The sequence below is a fragment of the Pungitius pungitius genome, chromosome 4 (genome assembly GCF_949316345.1).
Source record: "Pungitius pungitius chromosome 4, fPunPun2.1, whole genome shotgun sequence".
NCBI classification, from domain to species: domain Eukaryota; kingdom Metazoa; phylum Chordata; class Actinopteri; order Perciformes; family Gasterosteidae; genus Pungitius; species Pungitius pungitius.
The window spans coordinates 16602087-16619200 of NC_084903.1; the positions used below are offsets into that span (position 1 = coordinate 16602087).

Here is a 17114-nt window from a genome sequence, read left to right on the forward strand (position 1 = left end):
GCTGTTAGATGAGGTCAGGGAGAAATCTGCTGATATTGTTCTATTCGCATCCTGCAGTCTTCTTCAACCTTTCTCACAGTCTCTAACCCTCAACCTTTCTCACACACACACACACACACACACACACACACACACACACACACACACACACACACACACACACACACACACACACACACACACACACACACACACACACACACACACACACACACACACACACACGTCTCTTCGTTCTTTCAATTCAATCTCATATTCTTCAGTAGTTCTACACCTCTCTCTCCTTCTCTCTCTGTCTCTCTCAGCTTTTTTCACAGACACAATAGAGAGATATTGACCAGGTATGATCTCTCAACCTCTTCCTATTACCAATGTGCTAACAAGGCAATACCTAGACTTCCCACACCTGCTGAATAAATAGCTGAAACACATTTAAAAGGCTTTTTAAAGACTATAAAACAAATCCCTGCAGGCAGCTTAATCTCATGGATGATGTATTACGCAAAGTCATTTTCTTTTTTTTTTGCTGTGAATTGTATTGAGCAACATGTTTAAAAAGTAAGTGAGATTGTGTTTACTTTGAATAAACATTCATATTGGGAGAGGATTTTACTGATGTGCATGCATAAACAATGTTATATATTTGTAATGATTTTAATGTGGGGTTGGAGAAAGATGCTGCTATACAGTGTTTTTATCCTTTCAAATGATTCTACTGTATATGAAAAGTATTCATGAATGTGGCTTAACTACTCGTACGGTACATTGCAGCAGATATGCTTGTGTGCAATATAAATGTACGCTGCCGATCTAAGGCAATCGATCATTACCAAGATCATCACATCTCAACCACACGCATTCCCCATTCGACACTCACCATCCGTCCATTGTTTAAGTGTGTGGGGACATGCCTGTGTATGTGTGTGTGAGTTAGTGGGTCTATACCATCCTGCGGTGAGTCCCACTATAAGTGACAGTCATATAAGTGACACTAATGCCTTTTACGCAGATGGACTCTCAAAACTCAAAAAACAGTAACATTTACCCATGAGCTTGATTGAAAAAGTGCAGAGATCTATCTTCCTCTGTCCCCTCCCTGTCGAGGTGGAAGGTCAAGTACAGAAGAATATTCTGCACAGTAAACACAACTGCAGAAGGTCACTGGCTCGGTGTCCCCCCTGTCTGTCTCTTTGTATTTTACACAGACGCAACATGTAAAAGTAAATAATGAAAAGCGATAACATTCCTTGAGCCCCTTTTATTCTTACCTTGTCCTTTTCAGTAACGCTGAAAAAGTTTCACAAAAAGGGATTTTTGAGTATGTGTATTATATGTATGTGTGTGTGTGTGTGTGTGCATCCACTTACTCCACTAGAATAGTCTGTGAGTCAAGTAGTGTAAGATCTGGTGCGCGTAGGGGCCCTGGAGGAAGCTGAGAGGTCAGCATAGTGACTTGTGAACTGTTGGTGCAGCCCACTGTAGTGCATGCGCTCAGAACCAACACATGGGTGGAATAGACACCAAGTCCTGAAAAACACACACACACACACACACACACACACACACACACACACACACACACACACACACACACACACACACACACACACACACACACACACACACACACACACACACACACACACACACACACACACTAGGTACAAACACATTGATTGCTAAAAACCATTGATAATAAACCTTGATAACTTGTTATTGTGAAAAGATTCAACCCTCATACAAGTCCAAATCTCTGAATCATTGACTCGTGGTGTCCATATTTGCCTCAAAACTATTCTCCATCCGTCTCACTGTGACAATCTGTAACGCAATCTATTCTTGCACATATTGTATAATTACAATGTCCATAATCCTTCCAATCACTGAGAACATCAGACACTCTTCATTATTAACCCAGCATGGATGATATGTGCTCTCATGCATTCATTAACTAACGCACACAACACTGTTGGGCAGCGTGATGTTGTGCCAACCGCGTGTATGCATGATGGTAAAATCAAATGAGTGTTAATTATTCTGCTCATAAAATGTCATATAAAATGACTCTCCTGTTTGTGAGTCTGTGTACCTGTCTGCATACCTTTTGTCAACACATGTCATATTGAGATGTGTGTGTCTACTGCATTCACATCCTGGTGCAGCAACGGAGTCTCAGCAGTGTTTCTCTGCCCCTTCATCTCCATGTGTGCGTGTGTGTTTAGCGCTCTTTTTCAAAGTGCTATTCCCTTGGTAAGGACTGAGATTCTTTTTCCTTTTCAAATGCTAATCCCCCACTAGATTTTGCTTTTCTTCACTCTTCCCCTTCTCTTTACACCGAAGTCCCAACCCTCTCCAGTCACGCAACACGTACACACAAGCACACACTTTCTTGCTCCCTCCTTTTTACCAGTGATGTTGTGTTGTCGGTCCTTCCCCCTGTAGACCATTTGGTTGTTGTGATAGAGGAGGTATTCTGTAATGCCTCCATTGGGCCTATCAGTGGAACAAGAAGTATCAAATGAGGGTAATGATATTATGTCATATTTTTGAAACACAAACTGTTTTCTTATGGCACCTTCTTCTAAGATGAGAAATATATGTAAGGTGAATAAAAGAAGCTACATCCGTATTTTTAAAACCACGTTTGATTCAATTTACACATGTAGTCAATTAACTGCTGTCTTTCATATCACCCTTAAGTTGTATGTCGGAAAAGTGTCTAAACATATCGTCTGTTAGTAAAGGATTTAAGAACGAGGATCAAGTGCGTGAAAAGCAATGGATGTGAGAATAGCAGGCGAGGCTGTGCATTACCTTGCGGGGGGTTCCCAGGTAACATAGAGGACTGAAGGGGAAGAGACTGCAGCTGGAGGAAAGAGAACATCTGGAGCTGAAAGTGTAGGAAAATTTCATTACTGGTTTATAAGGAAAGGAGTATGTTGAAACAAATATACTGCTTGGTATGAGAAAATTATGCAATAATACATAATGTTATCCATATTTCTATCTGTTTTGCCCGTTTCAATGTAAACATAATATTTTATATTGAACATTGAATAGTAAAAGTTGTTAATGTTGTGTTTTGTCTTCTTGTAAGCGTGTTATTTTGTTGCTCCCCCTCGTCTCTACCTGCCTCATTCTCTTGGAGTCAAGCCTTTGAGAGGAATGAGTCATCAGGGAGAAGGGAGCGGGTGTTTGAACAGGGGACACAGGCAGAGACCAGAGACCAGCTTTGACATGGGTGAGACTAGTGAGTTTATGTTCCCCATCTTAAGTGTTTATTGGATAGGATCTCCAACACATTTTTTCTTTAATTCAAATCTCAGCATAGTCCATTTATATATATATATATATTGAGACCACTTTGGATTACTGTTCAAAACACCACTGAAACTGGAGACAAACTATGAACAAAAATGTGCCCGGCACGATCACGGAAAAGTACAAATGTGTCTGAAAAATAGTCTTTGGTGAAAAACAGAGTTATAAATAAGTTCTTTCTCCGGTCTTACTAACATGGTTCTTAACTCTGCGTTCAGTGAGAATCAATACGGTCATCTGTTTTTTTTCTCCTTTTACTTTAGATTGATTTTTTGCCACCTCTGCGTTTTTTTCCCACCTCTGCGCTGACCCCTGCCGTCACATTATCTGCCCAACAAGGCCAGTTAGTTGCTATTAATCTGTGTTGGACTAACACATGAAGAAAAATCTCTCATTTCATCTTCCACTTCTTTTCTTTTACATGTAATCTTTACACAATGACCTCCAGGATAAAAAAAACATTAGTCTGTACAATCCGCCACTCAGTTGCAATGTGCTTCGTTCTCTAAATTCATCATTTTGTGTCATGCCCTATCAAGCTATTTTACTTCTCCCACATTTCTCCTTTTTTCTACATTATGACTCCCTCGGTCTTGGCCTTTTATTCCATCTCTCTCTTATTAAGAGTGAAAATTCCTGAGGAGATAGGATGAGAGTGTCCAAGTGTGTTTAGAAGTGTGTCTGTGTGCCCAGTTGCACAAATATTAATAAATAAATGCAACCAGTAGGATAGAAACATTCTTTTCATGGGTGTATGGATGTGTGTGTGTGTGCTTTACAGACATACCTTCCTCCGGGGTTGTGAGGCTCGATCCCAAATCATTATCATCACCATTGTCATTAAGAAGACTCTCTGTGCAGCCAACAGGACTACAGGCGCTTACAGTGATAATGTATCGAGTCGATGGAGTGAGACCGGGCAGCACACCTGAAGAAGAGGAGAGCGTGAACATATCCGACAGGGAGTAAGCCAGAGAAAACAGGTTTTCAATTTTGTTTTAAACAAAGATTCAGTGACATAACCCTGCTTGACTTTTCTTCATATTGGCTGAGGGGGAAAATAAAGAGTGACAACTATTGTACGATGTCAACGTATCCTTTAACACTGTTTTTTTCCAACCCCGCCTTTTGCCTTTAACCTTCTCCTTTGACTTTGTGTTGAAAACAGTTGTTACTAAAGTATGTATCAATCTTGTTCAAGGGGGCAATTTTATTGCTTTGCTTGTTTCCACGTGTCACTGTTGCTAAGCAAACTGGCCGGGCTTGGCAGGCAAGTCAGGAGAGTCTGTTCTAATTGCAAGGCTTCGTTTGTCCCTGTCTGACATTTTTTGTCCTAGCCGTCTGCCCTCTCCACTCATTTCTGAATTCTTGAGTCACTCTTTTACATCCCTCTTCTCCTCCTCACCCTCTGTATCCAGTCAACCTGTCTTTCTTCCTTCTCTCTCTGTTACCTATGTCTTTTAATTCAATTAAGGGCCAGGGCCCCACTCCGCTGCCATTACACCGTCATTTACTTTCTGTGTTTTTCAGCCGTTGGTGTAATTCTGTAGTCAGGTGTTGAGGCCATCATAAATTAACAAAAAGCTTTATCACGGTGGACTTAATGTCTGGCAAAGAGAAGGAGAGGGAATCGGGAGCACCGAGAGACACCGACACACTCTGAGACAGAGCTCATCTTCATATTTGCCTGGAGACATGGCAGAGTGGATGGGAGGGGGGACGAATAGCAGTAAGGGACGCAGACATCATCATCATCATAAAAGATGGAGTGGGGAAAGATCGAAAAGTGAGCAACAGGGAGAGCGAGGGAGGGGGAAAAAGGAGCAATGCCAGGGTATGACATCATTGGGGTAGTTCTGAGTGTCTAGTTCCAAATGGAGACAATCTCCTACGGCTGGGGACTTGGCAAGGAGACATTGACAGGGTTTCCTGCTGCATGTCATGTATGTTTCTATGAAAGACGAGTGGAAAAGGCAGCGTGAAAGCGACGAAAGGCAGGAGGTTTCTTCCCTTTTTCTACCTGTTTCTTTTTCCTGTGCTGATGAGAGAATTCAGGGAGAGAGGAAGTAGCAGGTGTACTGACTGAAAAGCTCTCTGAGGAAAATATGTAATATGGGATGTTGGGCTATGGAAAATAAATTGAATTAAAAAATATCAGCTACAACAATTTCCAACATAAGTGTTTCATGTTCTGCCTGTAATGCGTGCGTAGTTCTCACCAAGCAAAATCCAGTTATTTTGGTTTTTAGTAAAATAGTTAGCCCTCCTTGTATGTAAATTTGGTCAACAAAATGTTTAATATGGATTGCAAGCCATTTTATACTACCAAGGGTTTGCATGTGTTGTACCTGTTAAACTTCCATTAGCCAGGTATATGGCTTTGATGGGTGGTTCCTCTGGTTGATCTCTATTGTAGGCCTTCAACTCATATCTGTCAATCAGCCCTCTCATGTCCCCAGTGGGTGGCCCCCAGCTCACCTTGGCACTGAAGCCATTCAAGCTCTGCACTGTGGTAGGAGGTGGTACAAACGTCGGTACTACAGAGAGACGGAGACAACGCAGGAGAGCAAAATGAGTCCTGATAAGAGACCGTGGAGAGCAAAACAATGTGGATCAAGACAGGAAGAGAGATACATAACTGCAAGCAGCAGAGTAAATAAATGAGACAACCAGCTACAAATAAATAAAGTATTACATGATAAAGCCATTTTTTAAAAATAATTAAAGACAAAAAGGAAGAAAGAAAGAATGTAGGCTCCACAAAGAAAAACATAAAATAAAAATATATACAATAAAAGCAGAAAGAGAAAAAAAGAAAAGGCAAAACAACAGGTCGAGAGCACATGAGGTTAAAGTAAAAGCATGCCCCACCTCTCAGTGTTTTAATAGGGCCAGTGAATCATACCTCACCATTAGCATAAATAGTATTTATGAGAGTAGTAACTTTCTCAGAACTGATTTAATGCAGCCAGCCATTCATTCATTCATTCTGGGCTGTATTTCACAGCGATTGGCACACACCTTCTCGGGGGCACTCCCCTTCTTTCTCTCTCCGACACCCTGGGTAGTTCAGAATGGTCCTGCCCCCCCGGTTCAGATCTTCATCTCACAGCCTCACAACCACTTTCATTTTCTGTTTCCATCCATCTCTCAATTTCCCTTTGCTTTTGTCTCCGTTTCATCTCCAGTTCTTTCTTTCCATAACTTTCTTACCTTCCTTCTTCACGTCAGCTATTTTTCACACGTTTCATCTTCCCTTGTCTCCTCCCATCTTTTCCCTTCTTGCTGTGCAATCCTCCCGCAGTCTTCCTCTCGCCTCATCCTCTTCTTTCAGTTCTTAATGTTTTTAGCACTTCCTTCCTCACTCTCCTTCATTCCTCTCTATAGTCACAGCATGGTAGAGTGGGACCTACCAGTGTATTGTTCGCTACTAACGAGCAGCTTTATATTACACAAGGGACCACACAGGCCATTCTGGGTTAACAGCCTTTTACTGGGATGCCCTTTATAGAGGCTTTGTCAATCCCTCATACGTCTGGCACATGCAATATAACTGGCTTTGGGATAAGTCTCACATACCATACAACATAAGCACGGCTTCACATCCGCAACCTCTTAGGAACAAAGATAAAAACTACAGAACAAGGTCAAAAGGAGGGAATACTTACTAAGGCAGCCCCAGTTTAGTTGATTAGACGACTAACTGGTCATTTTGGTCTTTGTGAACAAGATCTTGTGTGTGTGAAAATTGTAATTCCCTCTGAGGAGAATGTGATTTAGGGCTATGCTTAAATAAACTGAATTTAAATAAATTAACATCTCTGGTAATAAACAAAATTGCATTTAGTTTTACATCTGTTGATTAAATTAACCAATTATTTAATCAACAAAATTGTATGTGTGGTATTCGAGAAAAGCCCTAATATTTACTTCTTGTTGAACACACCCAAAAGTATAATTTGCAGTGAAGCAAATTAGAATCAAACTTTTGTTAGTGAACGTGAAAATCAAGCACATTGAAGAACACACGCAGGGACGCATAGCATTCTGAAGCCTAAGGCCTTATAATAATCACAGGTTACATAGTAAGAAACAAAGATATAGTTGCAGATAACACGGTGTACTGTGCTTGTGTAATGCAACACAATGATTTGAGTCGAGTCGGGTGCATGATGTAATACATAAGTGGGAGTGTATATTACTGTAATGATATAATCATATCTGGCTGCGAACATATTGGCCGGATGATACATAGAAGCGCACACATCTGCTGCTGAAGGAAGATATATGTTTTACCTTTGCCCCGGCTGCGCCCTCTCTGCCAAGGTCCCGCTGCCCAACCTCCTGCAGCCACGGCAACAAACCTGTACAAGTACTCTAGAGAAGTGTAAGTGTGTGTGTGTTTGCACAAAGGAACAAGGGTTTGGGATGCACATGAAAAAAGGGAGAAACAGATTTCTTAGATTCAAATAAAAGTATTTTCAAAGCTATATGCACACAAAAGAGAAATTGCATGTAAAATCAATTGAATTATCACATTTACCCAACAGTAAAAAATGTTATGAAACACACCTGTGCACAAGAATATTCACGGAACATTTAGATATTTTAAGGGAACCTCCCTGTCCGTATTTTCTCTACTGATTTGAATAGATTTGAATTTCTTTCTCTAGCTTCACAATGTGTACCACATTCTGAACATTTTGTTTGGTTAAATGTTCTCATTTAATTTACAGTTTCAATCTAGGCTAGATTATAAATGTCATAATCTTTATATTGTTTGTTTGATGTTGGAGAAGTTTTTTCATAATTGCATTAAGATTGCGTCCAAATTCCATACTTTCTTCTCAGGTCAGTACTCTGAGTGATAACTGTACTTGCAGTCATTGTACATGTAAATGTGCATCATTACCAGTGAAAGGCTGAAGGCTATGATCTGTGGCCTGTGTCTTCCTCCCACTATACACCAACACTGAATCGTTTCCTCTGCAGTTGTAATGGCTTTCACCGGTGGGACAGCCGTCTAAGTAGACTCTAACAGACCGGCGGGAGGCAACAGAGAGATTAACACTTTGACTGACAGGAGGGTTTGTTTCATCACTTCGTATGTGAAGACCCCTTATGCAACCTCCTAGACCTGTGAAGGAGGAAAGGAGGAGGTAAAGTATGACAGTGAAAAGAAGAGGAGGAGGAGAAGTGAAAAAAGGAGAAAGGGAAGGAGAGGGTGAGAAAGAAATCTTTCTGAAATACTTAAATAGTGCAAATAAGCACCAACATCGTCCAAAATCATTTCATGGTTGAATTTGCCATCCACTTAAACTTAAGTTGAATATGATACTGCAAGCAAATAGCAGTATAACCACTATGGCGCCTGGTTGGAACATGTAATACTGCCCGGGCCAGATAGTGGAATGGGCCTGTGAGTGTCAATCAAAACCTACACTGTCAGCTGCTTATCCCCATATAGGAGCATAGGCCATTTTTGACTAGTATAGCTCCATTGCCTGTGTGAACTATAACTAGTAAAAGAATAAGACAGTGTAGAAGTACTGATATTATTCTCACCGTGTCTGTGACTTCGGCTGTCCAAAGCAGGGTGTATGAGCTCCATGGGGACGCCTCCCAGGTATAACGGCGAATCAACTCTTAGCCTCACTGCCTCTCCCCTCGTCTCCTCTGCCCAGTCATTGACTGCTGCAGAAATAATTGAGCCGCGTTTTGCCAATGAAAGCGGTTTCCAGTCTCCATCGCAGTAGCTAAGCCCCACCCACATGCTGAGTTCAGACACGTAACCTTCAGCGGCGAGAATGAATGACAGGAGGCCGGCTTCCAGCTCCACCTACAAATTAACACCATCAAAAGAAACATAACAAGAACAACTGTCATGCAAGTTTCATTTTGGGATTTACTATTAATCTAAAACGTGTCTGTTCTCCTTACCAACATATAATCATCCGTTTGTGTGTTGTATGTAAAGAGTAAAAGTGCATTGAGCTGGTCTGTTCTGAAATCCATATAGATGTCAAAGTCTTCTCCTCCATTGAAGACATCTCCGGCCATCTCCAAAAAACCTTAAAGAAGAGGAAAATAATTACCAACAACATGCCATTTTATTATAACCCAAGGGCTGAATAATGAAACAACTTATTTCACTATAAGGAATATTGTCTGTACACCTTTTTTTCAAACTGCCCCATTAAGAATGTGTGACATGGTTATGGTTAAGATGTTTTTCAAGCATTTAAAAGTGATAAACAAGTAAAAGGTTCTATGGGCAGGTTGTTTTGCAAAGCAACAAGGGAGGAAGTATTGATTGATGAACCTGATCATTCACACACAGACCATTTAGCTAATCATCATCATATTTATCAATCTGAAACAACAACCACATTATCAGCAACCTATTAAGATACAGTGTTAAGAGTGCATAAGGGAAATCAACTAGAAGTTTTATTTAAACACAGCTTTCAAATAATCTGTCCCATGTTGTCATGTTTCATAATCGCAGTACGACTTATTGGACAAACTTCTCCAAAATAAAAGAGAAGAAAAGGCTGCTGCCTAACCTTACCCAATACATTTGATGTATTTATAGTCATATTTACTAACCACACACTTTGGAGCATCTACTGGTGCCGGGATACCTCACTTTTGAATATAGATTAAAAAAACTATACCACTTTGTGTTACTGTATCCATCCGTGTGAATGTTGGCTAGCTAAAAGTGTCATCCTGGTTTGTCTATCCGGGTGATATCAAACCACATCTTGTCAGTGATTATCGATTATGGAATAGACATATATTGAAATGACTGCATATTTTATTCATATAAATTCTTCAGCACATTTAGGTATAAAAATAACTAGGTTTGTAAATAACACCTCAAAATGATGTAAGCATAATTATCCAAGCGTTTCTCAGTAGCTCAGCGGCCCATTAGACGGCACTCTGAAGCCCACCTTCAAACCCCGCCCCAGCAGCTGAGATTAGCAGCTCTCATGTAATTTGCCTGTTGATAGACGTAACTTAAACGAACAAAACTCATCATACATATTCATATAGTTAACAAAGGATCCTACCGTGACCAAGAAAATGGGCTCCTTGCACACTTTGAACAGGGCATCCCTCCCAGCTTTCATACACTGCCACCTTCTGTGTGGCTTTTTCCCAGTCAAGAGGTTTCCATTCCTCTGATGGGCCGTCAGTCATCTTCAAACTCACATCTCTGAGGCAACCAGAGAAACGCTGTTGCACTAGTTGAGCATCACCTGGTAAGACAGAAACAAATTAATACCGGTCAAAAAAAAAGAACTCCATGCTTCTTAAGTAAACATTTTTAGTTCAAGTTGCCAGTGCAAATTGCCACCCGGTGCTTATCATATAAACGGCCGGGAGTTACTAAGTATCAGGGCCTGATTATGTGAATGATGACAAGTTTTATGAAGATGGACAGCGAGCTCGTAAGATCGATTTCTAATGAGACTGGAACTCACACGGGAGGTTTTATATCCCTTTCCAAATTATACTTGAGGAGGAGATAAAATATCCCTGTAACCCACGGCTGTAGCACTAACCTACCTGAGAGTAGACGGAAAGGAATATGAAAAGTAACTTTTATTCACAGGACAATCAACAACCTACGTTAAAATAAATTGAAAATACAAGACATGTTAAGCTGTCCAACATTTATATTTAAATGTTAGAAAATGATTAACTCGCTATCATTAAATATTAACTAACGAGAGCAGGCGTGACAATGGACTAACCTGAATCCTCTCTTAGCAAAGGGAAGTCCTCCGGCAGCCCTCCAATGAAAATCCCAGTGTTCTCCCCAATAACGGTGCTGCCGCTGGAAGCTGACGCACTTCCTGTCGATGGTGGTTGTGTTGGCAGAGGTAGGATGTTGTAAAAAATAAATTAATGCATTTAAAGAACAAAAATAGATTAGTATGAAAGAAACAAAAATAAAATAGAGGGGAAGTAATAGGAAGTTTCCAGATTTACCCTGAAAGAAGGAAAATGTCATTTGAAAAAATATTTGAGTCCAACTGAGGATTGAATGTCTCAGAGTAGGTTGGTATGTGAAGCTTTTTTTTTTTTCATCAGATACTGGGATTAACCTGGCTAAAACCTCCATGCAGAGCTTGGGGATTTACTTAAATAGAAACACACATACGCACACAACTAATATAGAAGCTAGTCATATCCAAGCAGTGGTGCACGCAAAAAAATGCACTCTCATTTACACTCATACGCCCACACACTGAGGGAGATACACACAGTGGTCAGTACGAATATGAGAAGCGGTACCTCGGTATTGATTGTTCACAACGATTGTTCCCACGGCCCCTCGCCTTGCTGCTATGATGCTGTGCCATTGTCCGTCATCGTAGCGGCGCCCTCCGTCACCCTGCGCTCTCACAGCCACCGCTGAGCCCTACACACACACACAGACGTATAATCCCACATCACAAGTTTTTCAACAGGTACAGTATATTTAGGGGTGACCCCAACTCACCCACTATGTGATGATTCAATCTATGAGCCTGATTCAACTGTGAGAGGAAAATGTGGTTATGAAACACAGGATCATCCCATCTGTGCCATACGTGGGGGAGAGGGGGCGGCTGAATGTCTGATATTTCATAGAAACCCATTGTTTCTTCAATGAATTTGATATACAGGTAGATATTTTTGTATAGTCTATTTATAATACACATGATACACATTTTAGAATAACTCATGTGCCTGCTTAGTGTGAGTGATAACTATTGTAGACGAAGTAGAAGTTGCACATCTTAATTTTGGGTGACTATCGGAGGAGCATCTTAATGATATCTAACTTATATCTATTGATGAGAACATTGCCATAAACACAAACACTGGATATTTAAATTCATTTCAGAAGATTTATGGTCTGGAAAATGGACGGAAAATGGAATAAGGAGGAAAAGGTGAGCAAGCCAAACTGTGCCTGTTGCTTTGTTTCAGAACCTTGGACAGCACTGCATCTACAATACACTTAACCAAGACCAATTCGATTCAACATTGTATATTCTTATTCAGGGACATCGCTAACATCTCCATCAATAGAGTTGTCAAAACACCCCCTGACCATAGGTCTCTCAACTATACGTTTTAAAGTAATAAGCTGAAGTAAATCTATTAGCTCTGTCTCAAAGAAACCATTTTTCATGTCACAGTGCAGTTGAACACCCTTACTTTGTAACGTTTCAAATGATCACTTTTCTCTTCTGTGAAGAAGATGAAGGATCGATGACACACGTTGTTCACAATCCCCCTCAAATGGACACCAACATGCACATATAATCACAATAAGTGTTGTTACAGGGCTTTTTGCCACCTATTAAGTATGACATCATTGTTGTGATCAGCTTCTAGCAAGTGGGCAAAGAGTAATATAGTAAAACAAGAGTTCTGGGTATGCGCACACTTACACAAACACACTGATAACAGTCACACACTCAGTGATGAAGATTTAATGATGAGATCAATAAATGTATGAATGCCAGAGTATATCAGCCTCTGACATCTTTACTACCGATGCTAGACAGCTCTACTTAACAAGACAACTTGGGGGGAGTCTCTCTATCACTCTCTCTCTCTTTTATGCTTACACAAAAACCTGCTCGCTTGAATCCCTCCCAGGAAGAAACTGGCTAACAAAAAGCCCCAGAGGAAGACATCTAAACCTTGACCACAGACAAACAAAAAGCCGATGCAACACTTGGCGTCAGCTGAAGCCATGCAACTCATTATTCACTGGATGAGAGACCTTGCTTCAGCACTCGACTTAGGTGTGTGTCAGCTGATGAGCGAGAAGGCCACAATTCCCAATCGCTTCAACATACAGTATGTGATACTGGAAGGATGAAACAGAATAACGCACACAGACAAATGGTAACCCTACGGTTTGCACAGCAATACTTGGCAGCTATCAAAGGACTGGGAGCGTGTCTGTGTGTGCCTCATTTTGCCAGGGTTTTTACAGGCTCTGGATGGGCCTTTGGGGGCGAGGATGCACCACATTAGGCAACATCGGTCCGTGTTTACAATAAAGGAAATCAGACTGTGTTATTATTTGACAGAAATCAATGCATTTTCCTGATTGTTTATGATCATTTGATGAATAAATATGTCCATCAAGCTTTGACTAAATGACCGAAAGAGCATTCGCACAAACTGAGATTGCGTTCACAGCTGAGCGTTCAGGCACATTCAAAACAATGCAGCTTAGTTGGATTATCCAGCGCTCAGCCGCATGTGTATTATGTTGTGGCAGTAGATGGGAGAGGAGTTAACTTGAGGAAGTAAAAGACGCCGTATTTAACTCCTCCAGAATTGGCCAGGTGAATGGCAGTCATCTCTAATCTAAATGTAAGAAACATCTGTATTAAAGAGACGAAATGGGTGCTTGTGTTCATGTAATAGTATTCTACATTTTTTTGCTCAGTGAATAAAAAAAGAGGACAAAAAATACTGAAGAAGTATATGTAGGTGTGTGTGTGCGTGTTCTCATAAGCAGGCAAGGAATCCCCTGGGTCGTACTAGAGTAAATGCGTAGGCTCTGGTTCATTTACAATTTTGAGAATCTGTTGTTGAAGATTACAATATGTTCTTCCCCAAAGGCTGGAAGACTGGAAAATGAAAGAGTTTGCAGATTTCACCAAGAGCCTCCAGTGTCACCTAAGAGAGAACCCAGATGCATGGCTGGTACAAGAAAATAAAATTCTGTTTATCTGTGTACTAGCAAATGTGTTTAACAGACAGTGACAGCTAACCCAGAGTCTGTAATGAGAGTTACATGTGTAGTATTTAAGCCCGAGACACACTGTGGTTCCCAGTAGTGACAGATACATCTGTAAAGTGACACAGCCGATGCTCACCTGCACCAGTAGAGTTATGTGTGTTTCAGCATATGTGTTGAATAGTTTGTGACAGTACTGCAATAATACTTTGGTCCATCTCTTCCATGTTTGACAAGTATTATTTCTGCCTGGCATGTGCTTTTGTGTTGTGTGTGTGTGTGTATGCGCGCGTGTGTGTGTTGGCTGACAAGTACACATATTTATGAGCATATCACTTTCCTGTGTCATGCTAAATTACCCCCCCTGCACTGGTAATCCCATTAAGGCTAGCTCAACAGGCTAATAGGGGGAAGTAATGGGCCCGGCTATATGTATCTAGGGGAAAACTAATAAGGTGTGACTCCACTCCCACTGTTAATTAGCCCAAACTAGTCTAAACAAAGGAGTCAACCCAGTTGGAGAAGACATGCTCGCTCCATTGCACTTCTAGCAGAACACATAAACACAGACACACACATTTACTTTGCAAGTCAACAAGGATCTATCCATTGACTCCTCAGGACACGCGGATTCCTCCCATGGTTACATTTAGATGAGGGCTTTTTGATAATGAGTATTGGATAGTGATGAGGAAGGAAAGTGTAAGTGTGTGTTTGTTTGAGTGTGTAATTAGTTGGTGGCCTCATGGAAGTGTGTGTAATCATCTCCCATCATCACTTTCATCATCTAAGTCGTTGACTCTTTAACCCCCCTACATATGTCTGTATGGATGGATAAGGGAAACAGGGCTATGAGTGTGTCCGTGTGTGTGAGTCTGTGTGTGCAAAGCTTAATTAGCTTGCAATTGGTATTCACGCGTGGTGACTGCAGGGAATGAGTTAATTGCAGTCCAATTCAAACGTTGACACACTTTCAAAGTTTTTTCCCTTCTCCCTGACAGAAACCAATGAGGGGCTACAGATCACATTTATTAGATGAGAGCAAGTGAGAGAAAATGGAAGAGAGACCGAGACGGAGGGAGGGGCAATGAAAAAAAAAGACAGAGGTGGATCAGAATAAAAGACTAAAAGACACAGGGAGTTGAGCAAGTAAGTAAAGTGAGCAGAAAGAAATAATAAAATAAGAGACAAAAGAAATGATGGACCGTAGATAAAAAAAGATGAATAAAACAAAACCACTAAGGATAGCAGAACACACAAAAACACATTTTCCAATATCCTTCCGTCTGACAGGTGTGTTTGCTTAATGAAACATGTACTTAGGTAATAAGTGCTAACTTTTTTTTCTAGTAGAGGAAAAAGAACATACCTGTGGATCAAACAAAAAGTATGGGTGTCCGTTTTTTAACTGAATGGCGAGGAACTCTTCCTGATTTCCTGGAGAAAAGGCACAGAGCAGCAGCCCATCCGGGGAATGAGTTCTGAAACTCAACTCAACACCTGACAGATACAACAAAAGAAAGAGAGCCAAATATTATGTTTTATTACTTTGCTCTATGGAAAATGTTCTGGTAACTTATAGAAATATAAAATAAATTAAAAGGCTTGAAACAAGGTATACTGTGTATATGTAAAGTTAAAACACAACACAGTTCGTTATAAGTAATAACGCACAGTATGCTATTCTCAAATACATTAAAGTTTATATAAATCCCCAACTGGTAGGACACGAGATTTGAGATCTGAAAAAAACAATATTAACTGACCAAATTGTTTAATCTCATTCCATCACATCTGTCCTGCCACGTTTGCTAATGCAGGGAATCAAAGCTTCAGCAATGTGGGAAACATCTGGCTCTCTTTTTACACACACACCAAAATTCATCCAGCGTGCTGTCTGGTTGTGTTACTTTGGATCAGAGATGGGATCTTAATCCACTACTAGATCCACATAGCGACAGCCGGCATGCGTTTTACGCGTGCATTTCCTCAGTTTGGTCTGTCTCTGAAGGGAGGCAGAAGTGTGGGAAGATGTGAAGAGTTGAATAGAAGCAGTCCAAGGTTCATCAGAAGCCAGTGTTTGCAAAAATAATTAGTGTGTGAAATCACTTAACATGGAGGGAAGTCAAAGAGTTACAAGGAAAACTCAAGATGAATACAGAGTATCCACTTCAGAGCTCCCACTTTTTACTCAATTAAAAAAGCTTTTTCTGGGTTCTTTATGTGTATCTGGATCAATGCTTATTTTATATTAGCCTTTGACATATGGCAAAACAGTACCATGTAATTACAATTTGTAGATGTTATATACTATGTGCTGGTTTACAAAAAAAAATCTGGCTTTACAGAGGTCTACAAGCAGAGTCACAGTACTTTCTGACAACAGTCCTAGCAACAGTTATGTGGCTCTAAGGAGCATATCTTGTTTCCTTGGTGATGGAGATGAGGACTGATCCCAAATAATGTGTGGACGTCAACGTCAATGGACGCACATCAGATCCTGTATATCAGGGTCTAAAGAGCCCGTCAGATGGGAATGAGAAGTTCACTGTGGTCATCTGTAATTTCACTCATCCTTTCTGACAAAAATGTAATCATCTGCAAATTAGAAGAATGTGTTCTGTAATAAACGTAAAAAGAGGGAACCAAAAGTCTCCCCAGGAGAGTGAGAGATGTGAGACTAACACACTGCGTGAAGTAAATTACTCAACAATCATACTCCTTCTCCGAGTCATTACTTGTCCTAATCTTAACAGACACATTAAACATACAGAGATATCATCCAGTTTGAATTCTCCAGGATATCACTATCAGCTACACCCTTTGCAACTGGACATCCCTGAATGTGCTTCATAAAATCAAATACATTCATAATCTAGTGATTATTGTAAACCATGAATAATCTAAAAACAGGATTTGCTAACAGCCAATTCTGCTGGTTTATAACAATTAGAAAGAAAACAAATATTATCTTGTATTATATTTACGGAAAATTAGAAAAAGTAAAACTTCACAGTAAGTAGGA

The 17114-nt window shown here is 40.5% G+C and overlaps 1 protein-coding gene across 1 annotated transcript in view; it reads right to left on the bottom strand.

Annotated features, from left to right (window-relative positions):
• The window catches only part of ush2a (Usher syndrome 2A (autosomal recessive, mild)), a 155065-nt gene that overhangs the window by 81306 nt on the left and 56645 nt on the right, over positions 1-17114 (bottom strand). The window contains exons 30-42 of the mRNA XM_062561810.1: positions 15459-15589; positions 11632-11758; positions 11088-11189; positions 10401-10589; positions 9262-9392; positions 8887-9160; positions 8234-8458; positions 7618-7698; positions 5670-5858; positions 4109-4249; positions 2815-2890; positions 2408-2493; positions 1368-1527 (exon numbers count right to left, since the gene is read on the bottom strand). Coding sequence (XP_062417794.1) covers positions 1368-1527; positions 2408-2493; positions 2815-2890; positions 4109-4249; positions 5670-5858; positions 7618-7698; positions 8234-8458; positions 8887-9160; positions 9262-9392; positions 10401-10589; positions 11088-11189; positions 11632-11758; positions 15459-15589 — 1912 coding nt within the window. The remainder of the gene's footprint in view (positions 1-1367; positions 1528-2407; positions 2494-2814; positions 2891-4108; positions 4250-5669; positions 5859-7617; positions 7699-8233; positions 8459-8886; positions 9161-9261; positions 9393-10400; positions 10590-11087; positions 11190-11631; positions 11759-15458; positions 15590-17114) is intronic.